At 32.5% G+C, this 13,234-nt stretch overlaps 1 protein-coding gene across 2 annotated transcripts; it reads right to left on the bottom strand.

Moving 5' to 3' along the window:
- Positions 1-6,274: 6,274 nt before the first annotated feature.
- LOC136206389 (trihelix transcription factor ASR3) lies at positions 6,275-8,531 on the bottom strand. Of its 2 annotated transcripts, none has more exons than XM_065997419.1 (2): positions 7,400-8,531; positions 6,275-6,765 (listed from the first exon to the last, which is right to left on the bottom strand). In XM_065997419.1, exons 1-2 carry the CDS (start codon positions 8,082-8,084, stop codon positions 6,416-6,418), a joined length of 1,035 nt encoding a protein of 344 aa, XP_065853491.1. In that variant the 5' UTR covers positions 8,085-8,531; the 3' UTR covers positions 6,275-6,415. The 2 variants fall into 2 exon arrangements, with proteins under 2 accessions (XP_065853491.1, XP_065853492.1); XM_065997420.1 differs by having other exon boundaries at positions 6,409-6,765; positions 7,404-8,531.
- Positions 8,532-13,234: the final 4,703 nt, after the last annotated feature.

Raw genomic sequence — 13,234 nt, 5'->3', positions numbered from 1 at the left:
TAAACATCATCACTAGGAAAGCCTTTGAGGCCTTATAGCTTAATCAGAGTGGTTGATACCAACATTGTGTCTCCTAGTAGGAATTAATGGTCACACGGTACCTTCATTGGGCAATATAAAAATGAAGGTCGCAATTGGAGATGGCCGAACAAAGTGGAATATCGAAGCATAATTCCTAGTAGTTGATACAGTCTTACCATACAACTCCATCATATGGAGGCCATTGTTATCTGAATCTTTGGGAGCCTCTCCACCCATCATTTAGCTTGGCATATGCTTATAATAAAAGGTATGGCTGTGGCATATGGAAACTAGGTCATTGCAAAAGAGACTTACATGACCTCCCTAAATATGAAGCCTCATCAATAGATCTAGCAAAAGAAATAAGAGAAAGAGCCGAACCAATGGGTGACCTGGAGATGATATGGCTTGCTGAGGTTAAATCGGTCCAATTATCTATCGAAGTACCAAAAGAGACAAAGGAGGCGATTATACACGCATTAATAAAAAAATATCACGACCTTCATTTGGTGTCCAGTAAACATCATGGGAATCTCTCTTGAAGCCATGGTACATTCAATAAATATGGAACTAGAGGCCACCCTCGTGATGTAAAAGGAGGGAAACCAGGGAATAGAGCGAGAAAGGTGATAAAGGCTGAAGTAAAGAAATTGAAAGACTGCGGCCACAATAAAGAGGCCCATTATCCGAAGTGGATGGCTAATTTGGTTTTTGTGAAAAAACCAAAGGGAAGTGGATGTTATATGTTGTCTTCACAGACCTAAGCAAAGCTTGCCCAAAGGATTCTTGTCCTCTCCCATGCATTAGTATGCTAATTTATTTCACAACTTGATATATGATGTATTCATTCTTAGATTCTACATCCAGATATCATTAAATCTCAATGAACCTAGAGGGACAGGGAAAGGATGAGCTTTACCATGCATGAAGGCCCTCCGATCACTGCTCATTTTTCAACAGATCATGTCATCTGTTGTCTTCTTTATGAGCTTCCAGTAAGACTAAAATAAGGGTCATGTTAGATTAATATCTAGATCTTGACAAATCTTGGCAGAAGCAAGAAACTCCAGTCAGATGTTCAGAGAAATTTGGTAAGGATATAGGTTGAACTCCTTCAATATGTTCAACATCCCATCTAAAGAGGAAAGCACGTCACCCACTTAAAAAGGTGGGTAATACCCCCCCCCCCCCCCCCCCCCCCAAACCCAATACCTTTTAGGAGGTGTAAATGTCCTATACTCCTTATAAGGAAGGTTGACGTCCATCTTGTTCAACTCAAGATAAGAGGCCACAATGTTTAGTAGTTCCTTAGCTATCAGAGTTGGTGGCTAATCATAAACCAATGGGTTACTTTCTTGGAGGAGGCGGCTTTTTTTGGATTTTGAGTTTTTTTGCATCTTTAGTAAATTTTGATCTTCGTGGAGCCATTATTGTATCTTGTAGGTGCAAGAAAGGAGTCGAATCTTCATGATTTTCAAGATGAAGAGATTTAAAAAAATCATCTCAAACCTTCCATACAACAAATAATTAAATGCACGGAGCAAAAATTTACTATTTTAAATTTTGAAGAAATTGGCAGAAGCAGGCTAGAGAAAGCATAATTTTTTTTTGAAGATTATTCTTTTTATTTTATAGGCTCCTGAGGGGAAGATGATGAGACATCACAATTAATAGTAGGATTTTTAATTATTATAGTGCCCTAGAGAAACTAAAAAGTTGAAATTGATGGTAAATTAGTGGCATTGATTGATGAGAAACGACAAGCCAAAACAACATATGTTAGAAACTAAAAACGTTGACCGTAAATGCAGTAAGGGTAACATCACATTTCAATTTCACATGGTCTGTCAGTCACTAACGTCACTATAGCACGCTTCCACCTACGTCCTCTTAAGATAAAAGGCATCCAAGCATACATCAGTAATAGATTTCTCAAATCAGATAGACATTTTCAATAGTTCAACCGAAGGATAATTTCATCTAATTACAAGATGAAGCTCATCCTCATCTGAAGGTTACATTCGACCTCATATAGACCCAAACCCACCGGGGCTCGATCTTCGGTCGTCCACCAAAACAAAGCCTTAAAGCACTCCAATCTAGGGATTTTAGATGAGGGGACATTTGCTATCGTACAATTTATCATAGTATACGTGGATCAATAAGATACCCTCTCCTCAACAATAATTATCGAAGTCACATGTACTAGTTAAATGAGAGTTCAATGCCACACACATTTCTACCCATATTTCGCACCGTAATTTGCAGATCCACAAGTGCTACCATTGCAACTATTTCTGGTTAACAGTAAACTCTCACTATTGACTAGATGTCATGTGGACCTCTATCCTCATTTAGGGCACACACATTTATTCTCTTATAAATACAATGTATACAACACATTAAAAGGTACTTAATTCATCTCTTTGCTCACTTAAGCTTTATATGTTACTCAATAACTTTTTCCTGCACTAACTTAGGTGTTGGAGCGGGTTTACCGATCTCCCGCCCCTCTTTGATCCTTTTTTTGTTTATTCCAGGCATTAAAGGGCATCATCAAGCTTATCTTAAACTGTATCACATCACCTTATATAGAACAATATTTTACTCTGATATCAAAATATATAAAACTGGATTTTTACCTAAACCCACACATTCTTGCCTTTAGGAACCACCTCTTATATTGGGTGGTTTTTTCTTTGCATGTCCCTCTATTTTTATCTGCGGAATGTTAATTTCACCATATCAGATGAAGCTTAGAGGCAAACAAAATTTTAGGTGCAACCCATACGATTCAAGTTTATTTAAATTCCTCGTATTAACCATACAATGTTAGCATTAACATTTTGTAAATGGAGCAATTTCAAACTCAATGACATATCCAACAGAATTGATATTTCATTAATTTAGTTTCATGTTTTCGTCACCTAAGGTATAAATTTAATCATATAGGAGAAAATAGATTTAGACTTCACATATAAAATCGTACAATATTAACAATAACGTTGATTACACGTGGATGTTAGTAGAGCTTAGATGGCACATATATGAAATTAGTGGTATAGCCATGACTCAACACTTCATGACCGATTGTAGTCCTATGGCTAGTGCCAGAATCAACTTTATGAAGTTGGAAGTGATTTTCTAAAGTAAAAAAATTGGTCTCTAACACCCTACAGCTTCGTTGTTTTGGTGTGCTAAAATATTAATAGTACTCAACCTAAAATGAATAAAATATGTTTGATGTTTTATAAATTAATACTAATTTCTAAATAGTTATAAGGCCCTGTTCTTTATCACTTAATTTCAGTAACAATCAGTTCAGTTCAGTTCAGTTCAGCATTCAGTTTCAGCATTCAGTTTCAGTATTCAGTAATTTATCCTTATTTATTATATTATAATTATTTATATATAATTTATTATAATAATAATTATTATTATTTATAGTTTATCATTATCTATAAATTAGATAAAAGTTAACAAATGATAGTTTATTAAAGTATATATCGTTTAATAAAAAAAATTAAAACTAAAGTATGCTTCCATATTTAAAAATTAGGAATTGCACTCAAATTTATCGAATTTATCAATGTTATGGATAAAATTGCACCATTTTAGATGTTAGGGGTAAAATTACCCATGACCCAAAACGTTAGGGATATTTTTACACTTTAACCCTTAATTAGAATAAAAAGTTAAGAGTTTGTATTCATATAAAAATTTGTATTGGATTTCATAGGCTTTAAATTATATGTAAATTTGTGTTTGTATGTAATTTGTATTTTTAATTTAAATTAGACTCATTTTTATTTAATTTTATAGGCTTTTATCGAGCCAAAATTTTATCAAGCCGAGCTTTTATTTGATATTCAATTTAGTTTATCTTTAATAATATATTTATTTATTTATTATTGATATTATTAAATTTATTAGAACCATCATTATTATTATTATAAGTTTATTAATGTCCAATATTATCAATTAAATTATTTTAAAGTCTAATATCATCATTAGTGTTTAGTTCGGTTCAGTTCGGTAGTATTCAGTTAAGTTCAGTAGTATTCAATTAAATTCAGTTCAGTTGAGTTCAGTATTCAGCAGTATTCAGTTCAGTTCAATTCAGTTCAGTTCAGTTCAGTTCAGTTCAGTTTTTTTCAGCAATAAAGAACAGAGCCTAAGGCCCTGTTCTTTATTACTTAATTTTAGTAACAATCAGTTCAGTTCAGTTCAGTTCAGTTCAGTTCAGTAGTAATCAGTTCAGTTCAGTTCAGTTCAGTTCAGTTCAGTATTCAGTTTCAGTATTCAATAATTTATCATTATTTATTATAATTATTATTATTATTATTATTATTATTATTATTATTATAAGCTTATTAATGTCCAATATTATCATTAAATTATTTTAAAGTCTAATATCATCATTATTGTTACGTTCGATTAAATTCGGTTAAGTTCGGTATCATTCAGTTCAGTTCAGTATTCAGTATCATTCAGTTCAGTTCAGTTCAGTAACATTCAGTTCAGTTCAGTTCAGTTTTTTTCAGTAATAAAGAACAGAGTCTAAGTCTTTTATCTTTTTATTTTTAGTTGCAAAATTCTTTTTAATTTCATAAATTAAAATTTAATAAAAAAAGTGTATTTCAAAAGTAAAATTAATTTTGAAAAAAATCAGTTCAAAAGTTAGGATATGGAAAGCTAAATGATAATATAGTTATTTAAAAAATAAAATTCAAATAAATAAAAGTTATATAAAAGAAAAAGAAGTTCAATAAATTCAAACTCATGACCTATTATATTAAAATATACATCTTAAAGTAATTCAGTTATTTTGAAATATTAAAATAATACTATAAATACATTAATATAAATCAAAATTAGGGGAGTTGTCCGGGGCCAAACACCCGCTACTTAAAGGTGGGGCTTGTGATCAGGGACTGAACCCCGAGCCATGGGCTAACTCCACCCTTAGATGAAACCAAGTTAACAGAAAATAGGATTCTTTTACTTCTGTCATTAACAGAGTATAAAATTACTCCATATACAAAATGTTAGTGTTAGTATTACACAGTTCCACAAGAAAAAGTTAAAATTTATTCCTCTTTAATAATTATCAGGGGCGGATACAATGGGGTCCTAAAGGAGCCAAACCCCACCCCCCACCCCACACATACACACACATATGTACTATTGATGGTTTTCCGCCTATTGGTTGTTGGAACTATCTTTATTATGGATGGTTTTGACCCATTGTTTCTAACAAATTAAGGTTCAAAGTGGTTATTAATTTATTGAGCTTGTATTTAATTAAAAAATCCAACTTGATTAATATATGATAAACGATAAATTTTATCTATGTTTGTTCAAAACGACTTAATCTTACTTTCGTAGTCCAAATCTAGTTTAATTTTGAGAAATTTTACATTGGTACGTAAAAATTGGTTCTGGACCACTCAGATGATAACACGTATATAACATTTGAGCAAGTTCGATTTAGCAAAAAGTTTTTTTTTTTACACGCGCACATGTAAAATCGGTCATCTAATAGACCAATCTTGTATTCGCCACTGATACTCATTGATAGAGCATTAAATAGGCTTGAACACATGGACCAATAAGGAGTTTTAGATATAAAAAAAGTGTAACCGCCAATATATGTGTACTACTTACAAGGCCGGATTCTAAAGATATGCTCATATTCTCTAAGTAATGCCATAATTTGTGGTAAATAGGAGACAATAACCAATTAGCTGTCAACATACTGATTTAAGTATCAGAGAAGGAAAGCCGAACACCGCTCTTATCGAACAGTTTGGTCACTTTACTCAGGCGACTTCAATTCAGTGTTATCAACCTAAGCAAATTTTGTATTTTATTCTTAAATAAAATTAATACCTAGATTTAGAATTAGACCAAAATGACCTCAATCTCTAAAATAGAATCCATGAGCGCGTGTGAAGAAAACAAGAAAAATCCAAATGTATTAAATTGATTTCCCATTGAGTAGCATGAGATCTTCAATGGAACTCAGGAAAAAAAGATAAAAGAAAAATTTGACATATATAATAAATACAATTTGTACTAACCCATTAATTCAGAATTTTGGACCTGCCTAGCTTTAAATGTTCAAGGCACTCTTCCAATCTCTTCTTTTTCTTTTTACCTATTTTTCCCAACTAATTTTAACATAATCTAGAGATAACGCGACATAATCTACATAGATAACCCGATTAGTATAATATGATTAACACGGTTATACAGTCACCTTAACGCAGATTTTTATCTCACAGAATACAACAGATTACGCTTCGAAACTCTAATAATGATAGAGATGACTAAGAATAGAGATTAAAAAAATAAAAATCAATGTTTATATAAGCATTAAAAGGGGAAAAGGTCAAGAATTCTTGTGAGAAGCTAAAGCAAGAATAGAATTAGCAAGATTATTAATAGCATCAACTAAGCCATTAATGGATTTAGTGTTAGTTTGAGAATTAGATTCCTCAATCTGCAATCTTCTTTCTTCTAACTTCAACAGATCTCTATGTCTTCTCTCTTTTCTCTCCTCACTTGCTTCAATGGCTTCTGCAATAACTGTTGCACTTCTTGATATTGCACTCCCGATTTCCATGCTCGCGCTTCCACTTCCACCACTCCCGCTGCTCCTTTCCTCTCCTCCTCCGTCTCTTCTCCGCCTCCGCCTCTTTGCCGGGGTGTCTGAATACTCACTTGTTTCATCACCACCATCTGAAACTCAACATGAAATTAAATATATATGTATATACACAGCCTCTAATAGCTTAAATTAGATTTCATGTTCCACGAGTAATATTGAACAACAATAAACGAGTTGCTTAAGCATCGTCTTTTTAGCGGTTTTTTAACATGGGTTTTCTTTAGTCGGAGTAAAAAACCGTTTCTCAATTCTAACGAAATACTAAAAATTGTTACTATTCATAACCGAACACTTTGTACCTATCATTAGAGATAAAAAACAATAAGAAGTAAAAAAAACGAAACGGATATTAATGTCCGTTTCATTTTACTTCTCTCATTCTTTTATTATTTTATTTCAAATAGTAGATATATGATTATGGGCAGATAGTTATATCTTGAAAGGAAAATCAGCTAACATTTAGCAACAAATAACAATAACAATAACAATCAAACCAAACACATTAAGAAAAATTAAAATATATATCAAGAATGTCTAATCAGTTTCCAACCTAAAATCACTAAACAAAATGTCTAATCAACATAATAATAATAATAAAACTCGGAGTGTCCGACTAACCTCGAACCGAAATCAAAATAAAGTTAAAAAAGAGTATCTGATTAGCCTCGAACCAAAAGAAAAAGTAAGAAGAGAATGAGAGAGTACCTACAGCTGCAGGTAATGGCTGAGAGTATTGAAGAGGAGGAAGTGTTTGAGGCTGTGGTGGTTGCGGCTGCGGCGGAGGTGGAGGCGGAGATAATGGCATTGAAACTGAGACATGGTGTTGCAAAAGTGGTGGAGGAAGAGGAGGAGGAGGAACAGTAGAAAGAGGTAATCTTTCAACTCCATAAGTTAAATTAGGATTAGGATTAGAATTAGAAGGAATAAGCATTCTTTGTCCTCCTCCTGATGATCCTCCTTTCTTCTCCACAACTTCAACCAAAGCTTGATAAACTTGAAGCAACATATTACTAGGCAAGTTCTTATCTTTTCTCTCATTCTTTTCAATCTTCCAATAAGATAATCTTGCTTCTTCATTGTCAGCTAATCTCCTTTCATAATCCCTAACTTTCTTATAATCTCTCATTAGATTATCCCATTTATCATTACACTGATTTTGACTCCTTAAACACCCTTTTCTAAAGCAGTAATCTTCAACCCATTTCCATCTAAGTTCACCTGGTTTACTTCTTCCTCCTTCTGTGTTATTATTACTATCACTACTTCTCTTCATTCTTCTTTCATCATCCATTTTCTTTGCTTCAATTAACACCATTGTTTCACCCAATGTCCAGTTCCCTTTTCTGTAATCTCTTATCCCAACTTGATCAGCAGCCATTGATGAATGCATGCAACTTCTTGATTCAAATTAAGACCCAAGATGGGGGGTTCTTTCTTTTGCTCTCTTTTAGGGGACTTGATTTGATGTTTTTGGAAGTGGGGGAAGTAGTCAAATCTCACCAAAGATTGGTACTTTAGGCAAAAGGGTTTTTGTTTAAACTAGGAAAATTAACACTAAACATTATTCTTGAGACAGATGGGGGAACCAACCAAAGGTTGAAACTTTAATCAAATCAGAAGGGTTTGGTTGTTGTGTTAATTTGGGAAAATTAACACTGGTGTTAAGAGAAATGGGATTCCTAATTTTGGGTAATTAAAGAACATCATTGAATTGAAATTGCAGCTTCTCTTCAAAGAAGAAGGAAAAGAAACCCTTGAGTTGAGTTCAGACAGAAGAATGAAGAAGAAGAAGAGGGTAAAAAATATTAGAGAGAAAAGAGGAAGAAAGAGAAGGAAAGTTAGATTGGGAGAGGAAAACATAGGGTGCTGCCAGCATTAGTATCATTGCAACTGGGAGCTACACGTGGGCTACCATCTAATCATATTCCTGTACAAAACTATATGAACATAATATCAATTTAGGACATCCCACATCTTTTTTTTAATTACTTTCATTTCTCAATTCTTAATACTAAACTCAAGGGTGTTTCATAATGGCTATGTTAAGTAAAACTTAGTTGATTATTAATAACTATTTACGTAACTGATAAATAAAAATATAATAAAAATTTTATTTGGACTTAAAAAGTAGTAATTAAGAGTTCATAAAAAAAGATAAAGCAATGAAAAAGAGGTAGTAGCTTTTCAAAATTAGTGTTTGGACTTAATAAGTTATTTCAAATCTATTCACCAAACACTACTAATAGAGGCTTGACTAGTCAATATTACTAATATAAGTTTGAATAGTCAAAACCTATGAAATGACTCAACCTTCTAATTTTATCTCAAAAAAACTCTTTTACCAAACACGGTCTTTATTTAGAGGTAAAATATAGTAATTAGGGGTAAAAATTCAAAAGAGGTTGAACAATAAGCTAATTAAAAAGACTTCTAAAACCAGCTTTTTGGATCCAATGAGTTATTTCAAACCTCTCATTATTAAAAAAAAAAAAAAAAACATTATTAGATCTTTGACTAATTAAAACATTAAAATGGCTCAAACCTCCAATTTTACCTACAAAAAGTTGTTTACCATACATGGACAATGTCTCTCTTAATAATTGGAATAAAAACCCCTTGTGATTTTTCCAATTTTTAAATACAATTTCACGATTTAAAAACTTGTAAACATGAATTTAAGATTTGTGAAGTTCAAGTTAAAAGATTTGTAAGTTAATTTTTCGATCAAAAATTACTTATGATTTATTTAACTTGCACAGTTAAAGCTTATACATAAATTTTTTTTTGCAAAGTTGAACTTTTAAACTTTTCCAAATCGCTCCATTTTTTGGATAAATACCCACGGTAATTTTTTTTAACAAAGCATATTTTTAAGGCCTAAACCATACGCAACCCCCTGAACTTGTCACTTTTAGTCATTTTGCCCTCTGAACTTACGGGACGACCTATTTACCCCTTCAACTATTTAAAAAGTGGTATTAGTAACCCCTGTTTTCATTATAACGAAAACAATTATGACATTTCTCATTGCAAGCACCAATGTCATAATAAAAAGGGTTGTGCACTACTAAAATAACCTGCAAATGAGATTAGTATAGACCACACACAAGTTTTCTTGTAAAAATTGCATATATGGTTATGCACTACTAAAACAAGCTCCAAATGAGGTTAGATATATGCTGGCTAGTTCCAATACTTCCATGAACACTTGTACTAATGTTAGAATTTCATTTTGTTTCCATTATAATGAAAATAGGGGGTTGCTAATACCACTTTTAAATAGTTCAGGGGGCAAATAGGTCGTTCCGTAAGTTCAGTAGGCAAAATGACTAAAATTGACAAATTTAGAGGGCTGCATATGGTTTAGGCCTATTTTTAAATTACGAGAATACATTTGCAAAAAGAACAGACCACATGATTTTTTTTTATACTTTATTCTATCAATGATATAACTCCTAACTTCTTGGTTCTCTACAATTTCTCTCAAATATTTGATCTTTATTTCTTCTTTTGTGCAGAAAAAAAAACTAATTTAATTTAAATTCATAAAAATATAAAATATAAAAACTAAGGGTTTGAAACTTCTAAAATGCTGGAGTCGCATTGCATATTTGTCATTTAAAGATTGTCAAATCACGAAATGAATTAAGAAGTTCATGTTCAAAATAATTATCGAAATGATCTCTATAATAATTATTGTGTATTTATCCATATAATAAATGATGTTTATTTTAGAGATAATCACTTTATGCATTTTTATGCTCTTCTACTTGTTCATCAAATATACAACTCTTTATACTTATACACATCTCTAATACAATCTCTACCAAGGGAAATCATACTTTCAACATACTTTCTATTCTATCATATCTTACTAAAAACTAACATTAACATTGTATCATAATCCATTATTTTTCTTATAACTGTTGCGACTACATTTTTTTTTTTTTTTTTTGCCACTCGGCATGAAATTTTGGCAATCCTGCCAATCCAACAACAACTTCACTGCTTCCCACCTCTGTCTCAATCGTTATAGAATCTTATGTCAATGGTGATGCAGATTTTACCCTTATCACCGATGAAGCTTCACCGCTTCATCTCTTCCTATCTCTATCATGTCTTCCTAAAAACTAATGTTAACATGCAATTCTCGCAATTTCTGCCAATCCAACAACAACTTCATCGCTTCCCATCTCAATCTCAATCGCGATAAAAGGTAATATAAGAAATCATACTTTCAATACACTTCTTATTCTATCATCTCTTCCTAAAAACTAACGTTAACATGGTGTCAGAATCCATGATTCCTCCTATAAGTATTGTGACTACATCTTTTTTTTTTTTTGCCACTTGGCATGCAATTCTGGCAATTTCTTCCAATCCAGCAACAACTTTATCCTTTTCTATCTCTGTTCCAATCACGATAGAATCTTCTGTCAATGGCAATATAAATTTTACCCTTATCACCGATGAAGCTTCATCGGTTCTTATCTCTGCATGTTTTCCTAAAAGCTAAAGTTAACATGTAATTCGCGTCAATCTAGCAACATCTTCATCGCTTCCCATCTTCGTCCCAATCACGATAGAATCTTCTATCAACGGTGATACATATTTTACCCTTATCATCGATGAAGTTTCATCGTTTCCCATCTCTATCATGTCTTCCTAAAACCAACATTAACATGGTATTGGAATCCATGACTACTCTTGTAATTATTGCGACTACATCTATTTTTCCAACTAGTCACCATGCAATTCTGGTAACTTATACCAATCCAACAACAACTTCATCACTTCCTATCTTTGTCCTAATCACAACAGAATATATCATGTCTTCCTAAAAACTAATGTTAACATGGTATCAAAATCCATGATTTTGCTTGTAACTATTCCTAAGAGAAATATATTCATACCGTCAGAGTCAGCTCCATGGAGAGCTCGCCTATGGCCTTTGATTTAAGGAGTCTCTAACCTAAAATATATTTTAATTACTTTGATATCTCAACTCAATGATTAATTACTAGCAATCATATATAGAAAATTAAAATGTAGTAAACTAAAATAAAATTAAAAATCGATAATAGTAGCACATATTACTGTTTCTCAACAACAATAATACAATACGAGGCCTTTAAAAGTTATTTCGTAAGTTCTCTCTTAATAGTAATGATGACGTATAAAAAAACTTTATAGTTTTCCCGATTTGCAAACAGAATGTCGCCTTTAAAACCTTGCAAACATGGATTTATGGTTTGTGAAGTTTAATTTAAAGGATTTGTGGGTCAATTTTTGGTAAAAATTTATTTGTGGTTTAGTTAACTTGCACAGTCAGAACTTAATCGAACTCTTAATGATGCGGACATCTCCAACATGGATCCGATGAGAGGAGCTGAAAAGGCAAAGGGGACAGAATCTGAATGACACGTCGTGTCACTTTCTGCACGCCGTGTCACTCGGCATGCCAATCCAGCTCGATGTGCGGAGCTCGTGCAAAGAAATGGTGAAATACCTGCGGAAGAACAGAACTGGACTCACACTGCATGTGAGTTATGTGGCACGATGTGCATGTCCTTTTGAGATGCCTTCTTCACCAAGTTGATTTAGAGGGGACAAGAGCTGACACCACTTTATTTACTGTTTTTCCACTACACTATTTACTATTCTGCCCTTAGTTCTATTTCCCTTTTTGCCACTCACACCATTTACCCCATTCTACCCCTATTCTTTTCTACTTAATTTGTAACCCTAGTGGGGGTATCTTAGTATTTTTACCTAGTCTAAGGGGAGGTATATAATCCTCATATTTTGTAATGAAGAACAATTTTTATGAAATTGAATAAAAAATAGCCTCCATTGAAAGCTTGTTCATCTTATTTGGGACTAACCCTTTCAAGCACATGCTTGACAAGAAACATCTTTGTGGATTTACGATTAAAATCCTCACTTCGATTTTACGCTGTAACACTTAAACTTTTCCAAATCACTCAATTTTTTGGATAAATAGCCACGATAAAACAATTTGACGAAATGTTTGAGTTTGTAAACTACACAAATCACAGACTCATGTTTGTAAATTTTTAAATCACGGGATTGCGTTTTCAAAAAGGTCAAACCACATGATTATTTTGTACTTTTTCCTAACAATGATATAAGAGCTAACTGCATCGTTTTTTTATAAATTGTCCCAAAAATTTGATCTTTATTTGTTTTGTAAAAAATTAATTAAATTTAAATTTGTAAAAAAATAAAATATAAAAACTAGGCGTCTTTCTTCAAAAAAAAAAAAAAAAAACTATGCGTCCGAGAATTCTAGAAGAGACACTTTTGTGCAGGAACAAAAGGTGTATAGAGGGAGTTATAAGAAAGAGGGGACAAATGAGCATAATGAATATGTAATAAGTGAGGTTGAATCTTATAAGGTTGCCAACTATTCAACAAATTCTATTTTAACACCAGACATTTCATGCTTCCCAATGTAGGTATTTATAGTTGCACATGCCTTCATGCATTCATTGTAACCTCCAACTTTAATGCTATTAA

The sequence above is a fragment of the Euphorbia lathyris genome, chromosome 9 (assembly GCF_963576675.1).
Source record: "Euphorbia lathyris chromosome 9, ddEupLath1.1, whole genome shotgun sequence".
NCBI classification, from domain to species: Eukaryota; Viridiplantae; Streptophyta; class Magnoliopsida; order Malpighiales; family Euphorbiaceae; genus Euphorbia; species Euphorbia lathyris.
This window is presented reverse-complemented; position numbering and strand designations above follow the sequence as displayed.

Coding starts and splice junctions, on each gene's coding strand:
- LOC136206389 (XM_065997419.1), bottom strand. CDS start 8,084: ATGCATTCATCAATGGCTGCTGATCAAGTTGGGATAAGAGATTACAGA. Junction 6,766..7,399: donor GCCATTACCTGCAGCTGTAG/GTACTCTCTCAT, acceptor GTTGAGTTTCAG/ATGGTGGTGATGAAACAAGT.